This window comes from Serinus canaria, chromosome 13 (assembly GCF_022539315.1).
Source record: "Serinus canaria isolate serCan28SL12 chromosome 13, serCan2020, whole genome shotgun sequence".
In the NCBI taxonomy this organism is placed as follows: domain Eukaryota; kingdom Metazoa; phylum Chordata; class Aves; order Passeriformes; family Fringillidae; genus Serinus; species Serinus canaria.
Window position 1 is genome coordinate 3116345 of NC_066327.1, and position 18883 is coordinate 3135227.

The 18883-nt window shown below is 51.7% G+C and overlaps 1 protein-coding gene across 1 annotated transcript in view; it reads right to left on the reverse strand.

Annotated features, from left to right (window-relative positions):
- The window catches only part of PSD2 (pleckstrin and Sec7 domain containing 2), a 34867-nt gene extending 20845 nt beyond the window's left edge, over positions 1–14022 (reverse strand). The window contains exons 1-6 of the mRNA XM_018915656.3: positions 13483–14022; positions 9384–9872; positions 7699–7893; positions 4017–4097; positions 3440–3552; positions 2379–2437 (exon numbers count right to left, since the gene is read on the reverse strand). Of these exons, the coding sequence (XP_018771201.2) occupies positions 2379–2437; positions 3440–3552; positions 4017–4097; positions 7699–7893; positions 9384–9872; positions 13483–13976 (1431 nt within the window). The 5' untranslated portion in view covers positions 13977–14022. The remainder of the gene's footprint in view (positions 1–2378; positions 2438–3439; positions 3553–4016; positions 4098–7698; positions 7894–9383; positions 9873–13482) is intronic.
- Between the last annotated feature and the right edge of the window lie 4861 nt (positions 14023–18883).

The window sequence follows — 18883 nt, forward strand, 5'->3', positions numbered from 1 at the left end:
CTGGTGGTGCAAAGGTGTTGGTCTGTCACCTTCCTCCCACGGCCAGGAGGGCCAGCAGTGACAGTGGGAAAGGACACAGCCCTAAGCTTTGTCTTCCTGGGGCAGGGAGAGCAGGGCAGGGCTTTCTTTGCCATGAGAACTCCTGGAGCTCAAACAGCACCAGCAGAATGAGGCAGAAAGTTGCAACCACTTGGATTATCCTACATGTATAGTCTTGATGCCTTAGGATTTAGCTTTTCTCTTTTTCAGATCCTGCACTGCTTTAGTGTGTAACTCTAAAACTCCATGGTCTGTCAGCTGCTGTTCTCCCATTTCACTGAGATGAAACAATTCCTCTCTAGGCCTGGAACTCAGGGACACTTGATTGTCTCAGGCCCCAGAGATGTAAACAACAGTGAATTGGGGGGGATAACTTGGAGTAAATTACTTCATTACCTGAAAATGTAATTGGAGATTTAACCCCAGAGGTGTAAATGAACCAAACTTCAAATTCCCTGAAAAACTCGTGACCATCTTCCATCCTGGGTGTAGGCTTTTGACTGCCCAAGGTGAACCTATTGAAGGCCTTCAACAAATACCTGCTTTTATGCTCTTAAGTTTGTCTGGCCTCTGTTTTAGGTAGGCACTCCAAGGCATCAGTCTTGGGATGCTTGTTGCACTTGGAATGTTGTTGGTGACCACTGGCTTTTATCACCAGCTCCAGGTGCTTCCATGAATAGGGAATGCCTTGTTCTAAAGTTTTCTTTGTGGTTTGGAAACGGGGTCTGAGTGCACCCGAGTAGAAAATCAACAGTGCTAAGGCCAAAATCTCCTGCTCTAAAGCCCTGTGCCAGGTCTTTGCTGGAATGCTGAACTAGACCATGCCAGGACATGCTGTGAGGAGCTGCCCCCTTACAGACACACATCCACCCCCCTCTCCTCACCAAGGGCATCTCCCACTCCAGGAATGCACGGTAAAACACTGCAACACACACACAACATTAAAAAGGAAAATAAAATCTAGAGTGAGGTGGAAGGTCATGGCAGCATCTCTAACAAGGAGGGGTGGGAGATCAGGTCGCACATTCCCAGGTACACCACAGTTCAGGGAGGTTTCTTTACACCAGGAACATTTCATGTGATGGTATCAGCTGCTAATGGCTTGCTAAGTAGGGAAGAACACTGCACAATCACTTAGGATTCCAGACAAACAAAACTCCTTACTGTTTTTAACACAATCAAAACAAGTCAAATGCCGGTGCTTCAAAGCAAAACACTAGAAGGACTGCACTTACCACCTGGCAAAGGGTTAAAGAGCAGAAAGAGAGGTTCCAGGAGCAGAAGGAAATTAAAAAAAAAAAAAAAAAAAAAAAGGAGGAAAAGGAGAAGAAGAAATTAATGTTACACATGCAGAAAAATAAAGAGAAGATTTTTCAAAGAAAAGCTCAGGCATTTGCACACCTGGCCAAAAGAAAGCTATTTTTTCTGTGTCTAGATATCATGAGAACATTTCTGCTTACCAGGCCTCTGAGCCAGCTTGTTAATGAAGAATAGAAATGGTGAGGCTTTTGAGGTTTAGGTTGGGTTTTTTTGTCTTCAATTATGTCTATCTTCCCAGAGACATATTTTGGATTTTTTTTTTCTTAAAAAACTAGACAAAATAAGATTATTTTGGATTGCAGTCACATAGTTTGCCTTTTGCCACAATGCTGCTTTTGGTGCTAGAGGAAATGATTTGATGGAAATAATTCCTAGGCTCCAACCATTTCGGCTGGAGGATGAATGCTCTATGAGACTGATCCCACCACTATCCCACTGTGGGCACAGACAGGTCACTGGGAGCCTCTAAAAGGTGCTGAGAGATCTTCTCACACCTTCTGCCATTTTTCAGCCACTTCTCTGGGCACTGAGCTCTGCTCACTCTATTTTGTTTTTCTGTGAAACTCTCCAGTGGCTGCTTGTTGCATCCTGGTGAAAAGGAACAACTGGAACTCACTTCATGTCTTGGGCAGGAAAGATCAATATAGACCTGTGTAAACCCACTGGCTCGCTTGCAGTTTTTGGGGAGAGATAGAAGAAGGAGCAGCCCCCAGGGCCTGACAGGGAAGAGCTCACTGAGAGCTCTGGGCCAGGGCTGAGCTGGGCAGCAGGAGAGGAGGCAGCACTGGGCAGGATCACTGATGTCAGCAGGACACGTGCCTTTGGCGTGAGTGTGCAGTGACACTCAGGTGTGGACTGTGCCCAGGTACCCAAAATTCCACCTGGAGCAGGTCAGAGAACTCTCTGCCAACCCATTTCAATTGTCCAGCAGGACACTCAGCACAGGGAGCAGAGATCTACCCTGGGAATTCCTTCCTGGGAAGGAATAAAGGATGGCTGCTCCTCCAGGGGCTACTTACATGGCCATGGAGGTCTGTGTTCAGCAGCATCAGGGCACAGGTGAGGGTGTGAATCCCATCTGAAACACAAACAGTCACACAGCTGGGGCTGGTTACTCTCCTTCTCATGCAGTTCTGGTGTTTGCTGTCTTGGCAGCCCAGCCACTGCTAAACCAAGGCCAGTTGCTGTGTCTGGGAACCTTAAAGAATATCTGCTCCCTTCAGCTGCGTAGGATTTAACAAAAAAAACCCAAAACAAACACAAAAAGCTCCAAAGACATCCTCTTTTCCCTCAGACTTCACCTTTTCCTAACATCCTCTTTTCCCTCAGACTTCACCTTTTCCTAAAACAATCACCATAAAATTGGCTTCAAAGCAGTTTTCCTTTAAAGGACCAAACTTCCCACTTCTAAACCCAAAGCAGCTGCTTGTGAAAATAATATTTCAAGAGAGTAATATTCCAGTCCCTGGTGCTCTCTAGCCCTTTTGTGAGGTCCTTCAAGGACCAGTCCATGTGCTAGAATGTGTTTGCATCTCAGTGCTCTCAGCTGGCACGTGGAGACTGCTCTGGCTCTCCCTGGGGAGGGTCTGTCAGCACCCAGCATCCCCAGCCCCTCCCAGGGCAGGGACAATGCCCAGGACAGGCACAATGCCACAATGCCCAGGACAGGGACAATGCCCAGGGCAGGGACGATGCCACAATGACCAGGGCAGGAACAATGACACAATGCCAGGACAAGGACAATGCCCAGGGCAGGGACAATGCCACAATGACCAGGGCAGGGACAATGCCCAGGGCAGGGACAATGCCCAGGACAATGCCACAATGCCCAGGACAGGGACAATGCCCAGGGCAGGGACAATGCCACAATGCCCAGGGCAGGGACAATGCCACAATGCCCAGGGCAGGGACAATGCCACAATGCCACAATGCTCAGGACAGGGACAATGCTCAGTGCAGGATCCCTGGGGCCGGGACAAGCTGCGGCTGTGTCTGCCTGGCTGTGGGTGGTGGCTGCACTCCAGCTCTGTGCCCAGGTGCCCTGTGGCATGGCAGGGAGGCAGAGCAGAGGCAGCAGTACCTTCAGAGGTGCTCTCCTCGGGGTTGCACTGGCAGTAGCGCCGGGAGAAGTGGATCAGCACCCGCTCCCGCTCCTGCGTCTCTCCCATCAGCGGGAACGCTTTCAGGAACGTCCTGCACAGAGAAAGGGATGCTTAGAGATGGTGTCCTGCCCAAGGTGGGAGATGGAGAGGGGTCATTTGTCCTCCCCCCAGCCCCAGAGCCTGCAGAGGGGGTGCAAAGGGATCCATGGAGCTGTGCAGGGGAATTGCTGACAGCTGGGCTCTGATCCACCTCTGGCGTGGTGGCACCAGGATGGGTTGCCCATTCCAAGGAAAAAATTGCTCCTACTTGCTCTGGTTCTGTATGGGATGGGATTCCTGGGAGAGTGCTATCCACCCTAGGGAAGCAGGCTGTGGGCCCTCCTGTTGAAACCCACTTTTGGAAGCAGCACCCTGGGCCAAATGTGATACCAAAGATTGAGTGACAGCCTGGATCTCTCCCCAGCCCCTGTTCCTGTCATGTGGATGGCTCACACAGGGCTGGGAAGCCTGGAGAAAACCCCCAAATCCCACCACTCTCTCCATCCCAGAGCTCACCTGAGTGCTTTGTCAAGGGTCAGGCCAGTGAAGTCAAAGAAGCTGAGATACTCCTCTGCTACCAACTTGCTAAATTCGTTACTGTAATTAAAGAGGGAGTGGTCAGCCCCTTCATAGGGGAAGAAGACACTGTCCACAAGAGGAACAGCAGAATGCTGCCTCTGGGCCAGCCCAATCCCAGTGAGACACTGCAAACACCATCTCAGACACAGGGAGAATTGCTCCTGGCCTGGAGTGCTGCTGGAAGACCTCCCTGATGTGCCCACAGCCAGCCCCAGACACCTGAGAGACACCTGCCCTGCTGCACCCCTGTGTTGTGCTGCTGGCCAGGCAGAGCCTGCTCCCAAACCAGCCAGAGGAGCCACAGGGATATCCTGAGCTCTCCAACACCTGGCTCTCTCCCAGTGCTGGGTGTGTCCCCCCTCCCAGTGAAATGTCCCTGCTCTCACCCACAGAGTCTCATCCCACCCTCCCAGCACAGCCCCTTGCTCCTGGGGCAGGTGGGTGCTGCTGGAGACTGGAGCAGGAGAGCTCCATGAGCTGCTGGCTCTGCCAAGGGAGCTGGGCAGTGTCCCAAGACATCAGAAGGCAGACAGATCCCTGCAAACAACAAATTCCTGCATTTCCAGGGATGCAGTGGCATAGATGGGACTCTTCTCCCTGAGCCCCAGAGCCAGTTAACACACCCCAGGCCATGGGGTAACAACAGGAGCCAGGGCAAGACCCTGTCCCACCCTAAGATGGACTTTGGTGTTTGCTCTGGTTTCCTCACTCAGGAATTATCCTCCTGTGTCTCTGTGCCAGTGCCAGCCCTTCCTGCAGGAATGGGTGACACTTCCACCATGGTGACAGAGACATTCCTACAAGGAGAGCAAGGCATTTCCCATGGGGACATTCCTGCCATGCTCTGGCTGGTGGCCCTGCAAGGCATTTCCTGTGGGGACATGCCTGGCATCCTCTGGCTGCTGTCCTTTCAGCCTCCACAGACCCCCTCTCACCTTACAGCCCAGCCTGATGCTCCCTGCCTCTGCCTGCTCTGGGAGGGGCCAGGCACCAAGAGTTCTGACTGGGTCACAAGCCATCCCAGGGGGACCCAGGAGCCCTGGCCTTTTCTCTTTTTGGCATCACCTGGGGCACTCCAGTGCCATAAAAACCTGTGTGAGTAAAATCTCATCTCTGGGGGGTGAAACAGGCCTTGTGCCCTTGTTGTGCTGCCCAAGGCTGGGACCCTGGCACACCCCACATCCCTGAGCAGTGCTGCAGCTGTCCTGGGCTGCTGCCACAGGGGTTTGGTGAGCACAGTTCTGGGAAACCCTACAAGGAAGTGCTGGGCACTGCCACTTTCACAGCCTGGGACAGTTCAACCTCCACCCAGCACAAGATCTGCCTGTGGGCACTGATGGAGCTGAGAGGGCCACAGACCAGTGCTGGAACAAGAGTCTTCCATGGAGAGTGCAGTTGCCCAAAAATCTGCCAATGGTAATTTCAGGGTTTTAGGTTATTTTCACAGAACTGAGGCAGATGGAAACTGTGGGGAGATATCCAACTTGCATGTCCTTGTTTGTCAAGCCTTTTCTGCCTGTTTGACAATGATGAATAGTTTTGGCTTTGGTTTATTTTCTCCTCGGTTTTTTTTTTTTTTGTACAAAATTGCCAATTATCACAAAGAAAAAAGAAGTGATAAAATGAGTTTTCACTTTTTGTACAGCCCTCCTACATAGAGGTGGTCTGAAAGCATCACTTAAACTTAGTCTGTTCCCAGCACTATGGGTTGGTCTGACATTGTCTTAAGTGAGCAAGACTGACTTAATACCTATATTAATACCTATAAATACCTATCTTCACCCTAGTTCCCTTTCTGCTCTGCCAATACACGAAGAGTCTGCAGCTCTATTTAGGTCTCATGTCAGGAAATGCTTCAGATGTCAAAACCCAGCTGATCAAAACAAAAATTTTGTTTCAAAGGCAGTGTGAATCCCCAGATGTGGGTCACCAAACATCCTCCCAAGGTGTGAGGGTTGCAGGTGTGAGTGAGCTCTGCAGGAAATAGCAAAGGGACAGACTCAGAAACCCAGTGCTTGAAAGTTTCCCCCCCTCAGTGAGCTGTCATGGCAAATTTGAAAGAAAGGAGAAGGATGTTACACACCTGAGGCAAGAGCAACCAGCAATGCACCTGCTGCAAGAACCTCAGCAAAGGAGGAGAATGAGGATGCTGCCAGGTGATGCAAAGAGCCTCTCTAGGAGACAATTCCTGGCCTCTTTCTGTCCCAGCACTAACTGGGAATCACACACAAGCCTTGTACTGACAGTGTGGGTATTTGCTGAGGGACAGGTGTGTTCTGCTGATCTGGGCAGGGGGGAGACATTCCAAGGACAAAAGAAAAAAAAAATCCCAGCAACACAGGTTATATCTGATCCAGGCAAAGGATGATGGGGATTGGTGCCTTCACACCCACTGGCATCCTAAAATAATCTGTTACTGCTACACTCGTTACTGTTACTCTGTCTCTTAGAAATCTCTGTACCTCTCCCACTTTTGAATATTTTTTGATTTCCCTTCTGCCTTACCCAGGCAAATCTACCAGCTGAAGAGCTTGGACCTCCCTGTGTGTCCCTGGCTCTCCAGCCAACCCTTCCTACCCTTGTGCACACTGGGTTGGGAGGCTCTGCAGCAAGGACATTTTGGGGTGCGGACATGAAAAACCTGGGGAGTGGCAGGGAGCCCAGAGCACAGGCAGCTCTGGCACCCAAACCCTTCAGCCTGGGAATTGCTTTAGTCTTGCTGGGCTCTTCCCAAAGGCAGGAAGCTCTTGGTTCTGGTGGGCAGCAGCTTGTGACATTTACTGCCCAATACTACAGGCAGCTTGTAGCATTCATATTTTAAGGACATTGAGCTCCCAGCTTCAACTGGGAAGATCTTCTGTTGGGGAAGATGAAACAGGAAAGCCTTATAAATATGATTGCCTGGCAAAAGATTTTCAGAATATAGAAACTATAGGCAAGATTAAAATGAAAGCAAGCTCTGAGATCCCTTAGTTACTGAACAACTGGAAATCAATGGTGTGGCTGGCTGAAGGTAATCCCCTTTTTATGAAACAATACCCTCTGCTTGAAGACAGCTCCAAGGGTCAGAGCAGACCCTGCTAGCTTGGCAGAGGGGGCCCAAAGAGGAGGTTTTTGGGTTTAAAATGTAACACAGTATGGCAATGTAATGATTAATATAGGCTGTGTGTAAATGCTATAGGATTTGTATCTTGTTCTAGATTGGTTAGTGAGAAATAGAATATTCAACATAGGAGAAGATTTATTGTATTGTAAGAGGAACCTCGCTCTCTCATCCTCTCTTTCACTTTCTCATCCCCTTTACCATGCTCTTGCCTTCTCTCTCTTCCCCACTCTCTTTACTTCTCTCAGTCCTGCTCTGAGCTGTGGCTGGCAGCTCCCAGCAGGGCCCCTGCACCCAGGCCCTTTGCAATAAACCCCAAGTTCCAAGCCCTGGCTGCAGAGATCTCTCATCTCCATCCATCCTGACCATCCTACCCCCTGACGCTCCTACAATCTCCAGCAGCCCCAGCTCCATCCACACCCAGACTTGGCCTTTCCTGCCTTTTCCTGCCCTCCCAGCCTGGCCAGTGCCCCCAAGCCCTGTGCCTGTCACCCTGACAGGGCTGACCCCACGTACTTCTTCCCGAGCTGTCGGGCCACGTCGCAGCGCTTGAAGCCCTCGAGGTTGTAGAGGCGCTTGGCCAACCTCTTGGCAGCCTCGCTGTCCGCCCGGCAGCCGTTGGCCAGCGTGTCCGTGCTGCCCTGGTCCAGCTGCTCCGTGCTGCCCATGTCTGAGTCCGAGTCTGACAGCGTGTCCTTCAGGCTGGCATCGCTGTGCAGAGACAAGAAATGTTCAAGGAACCGCGGCGTGACTCCGTGAAACCCACAGAAAATGCCACGTTTTGAAAAAAATAATATGAAAAACCAGAATTACTTTCCAATCCCTATCACCTGTACTAGACAGTGAGTTACTACCTTAACCAATAGAAGAAGAAGAAGAAGAAAGAAGAAGAAGAAGAAAGAAGAAGAAAGAAGAAGAAGAAGAAGAAAGAAAGAAAGAAGAAGAAAGAAGAAGAAGAAAAAAGAAGAAAAAAGAAGAAAAAAGAAAGAAAGAAAGAAAAGAAGAAAGAAGAAGAAGAAGAAAAAGAAGGAAGAAGAAGAAGAAAGAAGAAGAAGAAAAAGAAGAAAAGAAGAAGAAAAGAAGAAGAAGAAAGAAGAAAGAAGAAGAAGAAGAAGAAGAAGAAAGGCTAGACACACCCAAATCCTGCCATCTTTCCCCCAAAGCCGCCATTATAGAAATCCCAAAAATCTATTTTTTTCATCCAGTGATAACTTTATTATTACACTACTTAAACTGCTGTGGCTTGCAGATCTTCATATGAAGCTGGTAATTTGTTCCATGGGTCATAATCAAACCCACAGGTGTTCTGGGCTCTGTGCCAGGGTCTCTGAGCCCCCTGGCAGGGGTCCCAGAAACTCAGGACACCCAGAGGGATGTCCTGAGTTCTGACACCTCAACACCTTTTAAGCTTCCTCTCTCCCAGCTGGGGATCCCAAGCTCTTTCCAAACCATGGACATTATGGAAATCCTAGGGATAGATGCTGTGCTTTTCAGTTCAGGTTATTTGCTGAGGATGGGAAACTGCACTTGTAGAAATCATGTCAATGGGACTGGCACCAGACCAGCTCTTACTGGGGAGCTGCTCCCCTGCAGCTGCCTGCTGGCCTCGTGGCCAGCTGTGCCCACAGACATTGCCCTGGCACCATGTAGGTGGGCATGCAGCCCTTTATCTGCCTGCCCAAGGCCACTTACAGCACCAATTCAAGCAGTTTTGAGCAGTGTGACTCACTGCTGGCCTGATAGCTGGACACAGGACCTCGCTCCAGCTCTCCCTGACCTGGTTACTCATCACCTGGATTCCTCATGCAGGGAAGTGCCCTACAGATGAGCTGCTGCCTCCCAGGGGTGATAGTTTGGGTCTGAGCTGGTCCAGAGGATGAAGTCTCTGCTGATCTCCTCATTGCCTGCAGAAGAACCTTTGGGGAGGCTTCTGTAGGGGTACCCTGACCTAAGTGAAACCTTGAGAGGTTTCCCTGCACTTCAGAGGCATTTGGGAGAGCACCTGACCATCCCCAACCTGCCAAGGGCTGTGCAGGCGAAAGTTTTCCTGCTGGTGTTTGGCCTTTCTGCCACAACAGCACATGAGGGGAAGCACAAGGGGTGAAAGAGCAGTTCCAACTCAGTCCTGCTCACTGAGCCTTGCTCCTGGACTGGGATCTCATAAGAAAAGGAGCCACTGTCCAAGAAACTCCCTGTCTTACCTGATGGAGTTAATGATCTTGGTGGCATCTTCCTCTGAGCCTTCCACGTGGAACCCATTTGGGATACTCTTCAAGGACAGCCTGCTGAGCACATTCTCTGACCTGCTGCTGGTAATTGAGTGTCTGAGAGGGCTCCCAAAATCCCCCTCTGCTGGCTTGGCTGCCCCCTGCTCCTGCTTATCAGCAGCCATGTGGTGAAGGGCTTCTCTCTGCTGGGCTGCCAGTTTCTGCTCCAGGAGCTCAGGGCTCTCCTTGGCCCTTTGCTGGATCAGGGGGGTGAGGGGTGCCTCAAAGCTGACACAGCTGTCTGTCTCGTCCGTGAGGGACAGCACGTCCAAAGAGTCCAGGCTGCTGTAGTAGGTGCCCTTCATAAGGTCAGATTCAACAATCTTCTCAAAGGTCGAGCTGAAGCCATCCCTGATATCTTTGAATTGGAAATGCTCCCTGTCATCATCACTGCAGCTCAGCTTGGCATCTCCAGAAGCAAATCTGGACCAAAAGGAGAAATGTAGAAAATACTGTCAAGGCAAATCTTGCCCTGCTCCATTTGGAGCTGGCAGGCAGGAGAAGAGACAGAAATGGCTGCTGTGATAATGGCCCTTGGGATCTTTCTGTGGTATAACCTACCTGATTCTCAAATTTGTTACAAGATTCCAGAGCTGAAAAAAACCAGTTTTGTGATGAACAATCCCAGAGGCCCAGCCAGCCCTTAATTGGTCATGTTCCAGTAAAAAGCCAGACCTCTGAACTGAAGACTTTTGCATATGACACCTGCTACTGGATCCAATGCCAGAACCTCCTGGTTATCACTTAGCAGCTCCCACATTGCCATAATCCCAAGGAAGACAGCCCTGCTCTTTCAATACACTGTAAAGAATAATTTCTACTAACTGCTCACACCACAGACCTTGTATACTCCAGCCCTGTACTTGTCCCCTGATGGCCCTTCACCACCCCCATGTTCCTCTTTTGGACACTTCCTAACAGCTTTAGATCTTTCTTGTGGTGCCCAAAACTGACCCAGGGCTCGAGGTGAGGCCACCCCAGCCCAGAGCAGAGTGGGACAATCCCCTTCCATGCCCAGCTTGCCAAGCTGGGCCTGATGCCCCCTAGGACATGGTTGTCCCTCCCAGCTTGCAGGGCACTGCTGACTCATGTTCAACTTGCCATCACAAGTTTGCTGTGCTGATGGAGTGTGGATCCTGCCAGAGAAGGACATGATGGAAACCAGGACTTTCTTGCCTCTGCACTGCAGTCTTTCTGCAAAGTTTTTCTGAAACTTTATTTGATGGAATGTGAATTTTTTGACAGCTACGTGTTGCCATGGGAGGAAATGTGTGGGCAAAAGCCGCAGTCCCAAAACTGCAGGTGCTGAGGGTGTCTACAAGCAAAAGGTGGGGATTTCTCTATTAAAAAATTTGGGTTTTTTCCATGAGTTCATGGGGCTGAAAGTAGAGAGCATCATTCCCTGGTGGATCTTGCAGTTGGACTGCACAGCTGTGACCTCTCTGAGATCAGCAGGGCCAGTGTTGGGGGCTTCTGAGAAGGTGAAACACCTCTAGTCAACACAGCCACAATGAAAGGAAAATGGGGCTTTGACAAACAATAGATGCCATGGGATAAACCAGAAAGAGGGAAAAGGGATTCAGTTAAAGCAAACTGGAGCACAAACACTCAATCTTTGGCTCTGTTTCCCTGATTTTTTTTTTAGCCAACCATTTCCTGCATAGATGCAGGAACTAACCTACCTTCAGGAGGACAATAATGGGTTCTTCTCCAGCTCTACCATGGCGTGATGACCTTGGATGACCTCCCCCTTTAATTTTCCATTCCAGGGGGAAGAGCAAGACTCAACACCTTTTTATAAAGTACTTTAAAATTCAGGGAGAAAATGCATCGTACAAGCAGCAACATGCAGACGATGACAAATGATTTCTCATCAGGAACAAACAGTTGACTGCTCATTAGTGAAACATCAGACCAGGTTCTCCTATACCCAGAACGGGTCATTACAGCAATTCCCCAAAGGGGAGTAAAGAAAAAAATGGGGAAACTCAGAGGTGATAGAGGATGACAGCAATGTCCTGGTGCCTTGGTCCATCTGTCAGTTCTTCCTGACCCACCCTGACCCAGGAGAGTGGACAGTCCATGCGGTCAGGGCAGAGCAGCTCCACGCTGTGCTTGGCCCAGCCACACGTTCCTGCCATTTACCCTAAAGAAAGGTGGTCAAAGCACTGATGAGCTCCAGTGCAGTCAGCTAACCCAATCTGCAGGCTCTAAGTGGTTTCCCAGACTTCAGCTGTGTCCCAGAAGTTTTCCAGCTGCCCTTCTGCTTTGAATATAGCGTGTGACTTGTCCCTTGTGCATTCAGCCGCCCAAAAGACTCATTTGCTATCCAAGTGAATATGTTTAGAGCACAAGATCACGGACTCTGCATGCAGACCCCGGTCAGGTTGCATCATCTCCAAATCCTCAGCCTGACATTTCTACCAATTCATGCCCTAGTACCTTAAAATAATTGCGCTTCCAGTGATTGCAGCAGCATTCTCTGACCATTCTCTTGAACTTGCAGCCTCTGCCAGGGAGCCACCTACCAGGCAAATATGATTCCCCTGAAACCTGAGAGACTTGCAGCTATCCAAGACCTGACTGCATAGCTCAGGGGCTCCTGGGACCTGCCTGGGGACAGGCTCCCTGAGGTCCCCGGACGGCAGCAGCCTGCCCGGACACTTCCTCTGCAACACCTTCAGCTGGGCTTTTTGAAGCAGTGCTGCTGCTTATTGCTGGTGCTCTTGAGTGAAACAAACCACCAGCCTTTTAAAGAGAAGGCTGTTGAACAGCAGAGAAACAAAGCCGGAGGGATGCCTGCTGTCAGCCCACGCCCTGCGTGGCTCCCCAGCTCTGCTGCCCACGCTCCAGACAGTGCTGGGAACGCACAGCTCAGCACGGAGCCTGCACAGGGCTAGAGCTAGGAGGTGATCCCCAGGCCACCCTGTCCCTTCACAGCTCCTCTTCAGAAGGCCATACTCCTCTGAGACAACCTCTGCTGCTCTTCTTCGGCTCCTTCTGCTTGCAGCATCTCTCCTGCCCCAGGGTGGATGCACAGGCAGGGCTGTAAAATTCACAGCAGGCATCAACCCCGGGTGGCTACAACACAGAGCCCTGGCTGATTTCTGGTGGAAAAGGGAGGCATCCATACCCCTTCTGCAGGAATTGCATGGGAAGAACCTCTCCTCACCCCAGTGACCCGTCCTTCTTCCTAAGCCCCCAGCTTAGAATCCCATGGAGGTCTAGAAACCTGCAGAGCCATAAAATCAGCTGTGGACAGCACACCACTGTGAGTGTCCCTCAGCCGGGAGAGCTCTCCTGTGAGCCAGGCTGCCAGAAGAGAGGACTCGGGGACTCATGTTTAGGTTCGTCACAGGCACTTGAGAATTGGATGACACTTGTACCTTTTGTCTCACACTGCTGTTCCTGTCCCCCAAGTGCTGGTAACACCTGCCACAGGTGCAGTGGAGAGCAGAGCTCAGTGCCGTGCCCACTTTCAGACACACAGCTGCCACCTGCTAGCCCAGGGACTGCCAGAGCTAGCCAAGCTGCCAGGGACTTCCAGGGCACAGCAGCCTCCCAGACAAGCCTGGCTCTGCAGCATCCCCAGGCTGCTGTACTTGCCCTAAGTTACCTCAGGTAACTCTGCCATAAGTGCTGCAACTTGCAAGTGGGACCCCCCCACAAAGTGAGCACAACCAGATCCGCTCAAGATCCCAAAAGCTTCACCTTCACTTTAGTGGCTCTGTGAGCAGACACTGGCTCTTATCAGAGCTTTCTGCATTTGTAACAGGGAAAAAAAAAAACAACAAACCAGAAAAAAAAAACCCCAAAAAACTGTGTGAGAAGTCCAGAGAGAAAAAAAGAGTAAAAAGTTACAAACAGGGAAAAAATATGCGAGAAGCCCGAAGAGAAGCAGGAGTGGAAAGCCGCAGTCAGCCATGAGAGCAGCTGCAGCCCCTTAAACTGATGAGTTACACGCGGAGCCGAGTAACTCGAACCAAGGAGCCTCGAAAACAACACACACGAACCAGCACCGAGCCGACCTTACCCGAACTCCTCTGCCTCGTCGGCACTCAGCGCTTCTGAGGATCCCAGCACGCTGTGCCACCGCTGCTTGCTGAGGGCCCCGCTCGCTCTCTCGGGGCTGGGGGAGCCCCTGTCCCCCAGCTCGGGGCTGCTCGGGCCGGGTGTGTCCCCGCGCTGCGGCCGCTCCCGCCCCGCGGCCGGCGCGGTGCCCACGCCGTTGGCCAGCACGGCCCCGTCCGCACGGCCGCCCTCGCTGGCAGCGCCCGTGCCTTGTCCCTGCTCGCTGAGCCGCTCGCCTGGCTCTGTCACCGCTTCCAGATGTTCGTCCCGCTGCTCCCCCTCCGCTCGGGAGGGCTGAGCGTCGTGCCGGGGGCTGGCTCTCCCGCTGGCAGGCTCCGCAGGCTGGCTCGGCGGCTCGTCCCCATCGCTGCAGGCCAGCGGGGACGGCTGCGAGCCCGGGGAGCGCGGCTCGCTCTCATCGGCGGCGCACCATGGCAAGGGGCTGCTCTCGCTCATGTTCCGCTCGTGGTCCCAGCGCTCACGGGATCCCTCCCCGCGCTCAGCTCAGCCTCGCTGCTACCTGCCGGGGAAAAGAAACCGCAGTGTGGGCATCGGGAGGTGATGGAAAGGCAGGTTGAAGCCCCCAGCCCACCCCACATCCAGTGTAAAAGCAGGGAAGGGCTATTCTGCTGTTTGGTGCTTTTGAAGGCCCAGTGCTCCTTACTCAGGGCAGTGAGATGGGAGAGGAAAAGCTTCTGTTGTGGTGCTGAGCCACTGGGGCCCAGGCACCCACCTTTCCTGCTGCTGCCATAACCCCAGAGGGCCTCTGAACAGGGGATGTGTCCCACCCAGGCTGTTAGTGCCCAGGGCTGGGGACAGCAAGGTGGCATGGCTGCATTTCCCAGACTCGCTGCTGGGATGCTGTTCCCTTGCATTCCCTGCCCTCCAGAAAGAGGAGAAATAGGTGAAATCGGCAATAAGTGTGATTTATTCTTTTCTAACCATTCTAAGCAGCTGTGCTGTGCCAACCTGTGTGATTCTCCCTGCTGAGTTAGCATTCCTGCAGAGCATCTTGCCTGCCAGAGCACCACTTCTCTTTTCCCAACACACAAGTACTGCTGAAGGGTGTCACAAGCTGCCAGCTAAAACTCTGGCAAAAGTGTCCTGATTGAATATTCCCTTAGATGCTCTCTCTGTAGGGCATGGGAAGGACACTGTTTTGCACTGATAATAAGTAGTTTTTTGACAAAAAGGCACTTTTTTGGCAAATAGACCATTGATGCAAAGTCTGCAAGGTCTTACAAGCACCATCCTCAGCCCCACAGTGCTGTGTGAGCTTTACTCCATCATAACCCTCCCACAGCTGCAGTCAAATGCCACCAGAAATGATCTCTTCTGGAAGCAGGAGTATTCTGCATGGCACCCAGGCTGAGCCATTGTAACAGCTGATTTTGGATTTAAGCAATATGTGTCTTCACAGATATTTTTAAAATATTATCTGTCTTCATAAGTCTGTTCAGTCTGGAGGAGAGAAAACTCCAGGGAGACCTTAGAGCCCATTCCAGAACCTAAAGGGACTCCAAGAGAGCTGGAGAGGGACTTTGATAAGGGCATGAAGTGACAGGACAAGGACAAATAGCTTCACACTGACAGAGGGCAGGGCTGCATTAGAGATTAGGAAGAAATTCTTCCCTGGGAGGGTGGTGAGGCCCTGGCACAGGGTGCCCAGAGCAGCTGTGGCTGCCCTTGGATCCCTGAAAGTGTCCAAGGCCAGGCTGACTCGGAGCAGCCTGGGGCAGTGGAAGGTGTCCCTGCCCAGGGCAGGGGGTGGGAGGATAATCTCTGAGGTCCCTTCCAACCCAAACCATTTGGTGATGTGACTGTGATTCACCTGCACAGGAAGCCTGGCTAATCAGTGCCAGCAGGCAGACAGGACTCTGGGGTTTTCCCCCTAACTCGGTTCCTAACTCACATTTGAAGAAGATCATTCAAATTCCCTGCCTCAGTTTCCCTCTCAGTAAGACACCACCTTTGAGCAGCCAGGAGGGTGCCCAGGTTCAGCAACAGACTCTGAGAGCTCTCACTTGCTGAGCTGAAGCTTTCATTAGCAGTAAAATCCCTAATTGCTGGGCCAGGTCAGTTCTTGTTAACAAGGGGTGCAGAACTGCAGCTGCCCCTGCTCTGACAGAGCACCTCTCACCCTGTGGAGATGTCAGCAGCCCCTCCCTGCTGCTGCTTCCTCTGCACCTGAGTAAGGGAGAGCAGGGATTTGGACCCAAACACCCCTCTGTGGCCTGGGTAAGGGCAGACCCACAGAGGTACATGCTGAGCTGCTGCTGAGCAGGCCAGATCCCAGGGGGAACCCCAATTCCTGCCTGACTTTGCTCGTGTCCCACAGCCCAGGCAGTCCTGGAGCTCAGATCTGGCCCACTCTCCTGTCCTGCTCCCCACAGCTGGGACCTGTGATGGGCTGGGGAGTTCAGAGTCCCACATGGCATGGCTTTGGGGTGAAGCACTCCTTGAGGGCTGCATGTGCCACACTCCTGAGATGGGGCAGGTCCCTCCTGGAGGCAGTGCTGGCAGTTTTACCTCTTCTCCACGTGCATCCGTGTGCATCCCTCGCTGTCACAGCGTGCGCGGCAAGGCCGCACCTATCGCAGCCGGGCGCTCCCGGTCCCTGCACGGCCCCTGCCTGCAACAAGGGATCACAGAGAGTGAGACCCAGGCCAGAGAGGAGAATCCTGCTGCTTTCCTGCCACCCTGCTGCTGCTCCTCACCAGGCTGCTTCCCAGACCCATCCCATGGCTCCTTGGCAGAGCACTGCAAGTGCTTTTTCCTCAGCATGTTCTGGTTCTCTGGGGTTTTCAGACATGCCAGTGCAAGAGTGTTCCTTACACAGGGCTTCCGACATCTGTCATTACAAAAGGGCCCCCAGCCAGCTAAAGTGGAGCAAAGGGACTCCGTGGTTGCAGGTTTCAGGAGAAATCCGTCAATGTGAGCCCACAGAATGTCCAGTTCCACCCATCAAATCCATGGAGTGAGATACCTGAGTTTTGGACTGATCCCCCCAAAAAACAAGAGCCATGGTAAAGGTCTTGAGCTAAATGCAAGCAAATCTGAGCTATCAAAGTGATTGATGTAGCAACATTTCTCTTGCAGAGTGTTTAGCACAACGCAGGGATGGACAGTGATGTGTCCCCCAGAGGTGACCCCAGGCTGGGGCAGCATGTCAGGTCACCACAGATGGTGTGTCTCCTACAGACAGCTGCCTGAGCTCACAGGCCAGACTTGCATGGAGTTCATGGAGACAGAAAGACAGGACAGCACTGCCTGTGTGCTGCTAGAGGTGATGGGTGGGTCAGGGTCCAGATGTGCCACCTGCTTTCCAGTGGCTGGAAAGAGCCCACGGAGCAGCTTGGCAGCAGATGTCTGTGTCGAGCCCCTGCAGAGGGATCTGCTTATACCCTCTCTTGGGCTTGCACTTGCAGGCCTTTAGCTTCATTCTCCACTAGCCTGACAAGAGAAAGGTTGGCCTAGACTTCCTGGGTCAGTAGCACATTAGCCTCCTGTAGCCCAGAATCCCACCTGCAGGAGCTGAGGGCAAAACAAGCCCTGGGACAGTCCTCAGGTTCACACATGTGGGCCAAGTCTCCTCAGCCTGTTCATCTGCCATCCCAAATTAAGAGGGAAAATCTGTAAATCTCTTTCCCACCAAATCCAGGAGAGAAAATCAGTCCCAGCACTTGGTGTTCCCATGCACTGACAGCAGGGCCCAGCCAATGCAGCATCTTCCAGGAATTTATTTGGAAAACTACCAACACTCTCCTGAGCACAACCACACAGTGATCTCAAAAAATACTGAAAACCTAACATGGGCCTAATTTTGACTTTCTGAAAGTGAAGGCATAATACAGACATGTAAGACCTGCAACACAGAGCCACTGTTCAAATCTTTGGAGGAATCTTTCAGGCAAAACTTTGCTGGTCTTTTTTTTTAATATGAGATGAATAATGTAGGGGGTTTGAGTGAATTTTTTTAAAAACAGCCAGAAGGCTTTGAGCTGAAATTCTCCATTTCCCTGCCATCCATCCAAAAACTCCAGTAGGAACCACCCAAGCTGAATTCCAGTCCAATAGTTCAAGCTTGGCACAGCTGTATGCAACCAGAAAACAGGAAACTAAAAGCAGCTGGGAGATGAGCCTGAGTAAGAAATGTTGACAAACCTTAATGTGTGGTGTCCCAGCCATCCCTCCTAACTTCAAGTAACTTACATTATTTATATTAAAAGAAAAAAACCACCACCAATTTTTTATTACATATAAACTACTACAGTTGTTAAGCACTACACTACTGTTTCACCCTCTGTGAAGTCTCACTGGAATGTTTGTGGTCTGGAAGGAGTGCTGAGGAATCAATAGTTAAAGCCTTAGTCATGTTCCTCCTTGGCCTGTGTTCCTGCTGGAGAAGAGGCACCAGGGAAACCCTGGCAGGATGTGTGCACAGACTGTTGCTGAGCTGGGAAGACCATCAGCTTCCAGGGTGACAAAACTGGAGCTGAGCACAGCCAGGAGGAGAAACTCAGGCCTCTTGCAGCCTCCTGACCCTTGAGGCTTGTGTGTCTCCCATTGCACACACCTGCTTGGGGGCTGCTGTGTGGACCCAAAGCCTGCAGACAAGCTGAGGGTGTAGCAACCCATGACAAACTCCAAAAAAGTCACCAACCACTTGATTTTTGCTTGCAGTGGCAGTCACTTGAAGCACACACAGGTCATGAGTGGCTGAGGCTTCCCAGAATCTCCAGAAGCGCTGCCAGGTTGGATTGTGACAGTCTGTGGCTCTGATCAGAGCTCTTCATGGTGATGCCATGGACTGGAGTCACGCAGCCAGCTCCTGCCACACTCCCAGCTCATCCCATGTCAGCTGCAGAGGGTCCCTCCCACCCTACAGCTCATCTGTGACCTGCTGCCTCCCCACCTGTGTGGGGAAGGTGGAAGAGCAAAGGGAGGAGCAGACAGGATGGAAGGCAGAAGAGCAAAGGGAGGAGCAGACAGGATGGAAGGCAGAAGAGCAAAGGGAGGAGCAGACAGGATGGAAGGCAGAAGAGCAAAGGGAGGAGCAGACAGGATGGAAGGCAGAAGAGCAAAGGGAGGAGCAGACAGGATGGAAGGCAGAAGAGCAAAGGGAGGAGCAGACAAGCTTTTCCACAGCTTGGAAAACCTGGAAGAAAAAACGATGTGTGGAACAGCTTGTTGCAACTGTCCCCATCTGCCTCCAGCAGACAGCTGAAAGGTCACCAGCTCTGGACAAAGCACAAACCCAGACTCTCAACACTGCTCTGTTTGCTCTGGAAAGCACCAAAGTGCAGCTTATGGGGTTGGGCTGTCCATCTCTGCTCCCACACACGCTTAGGATGGTTCTGGCA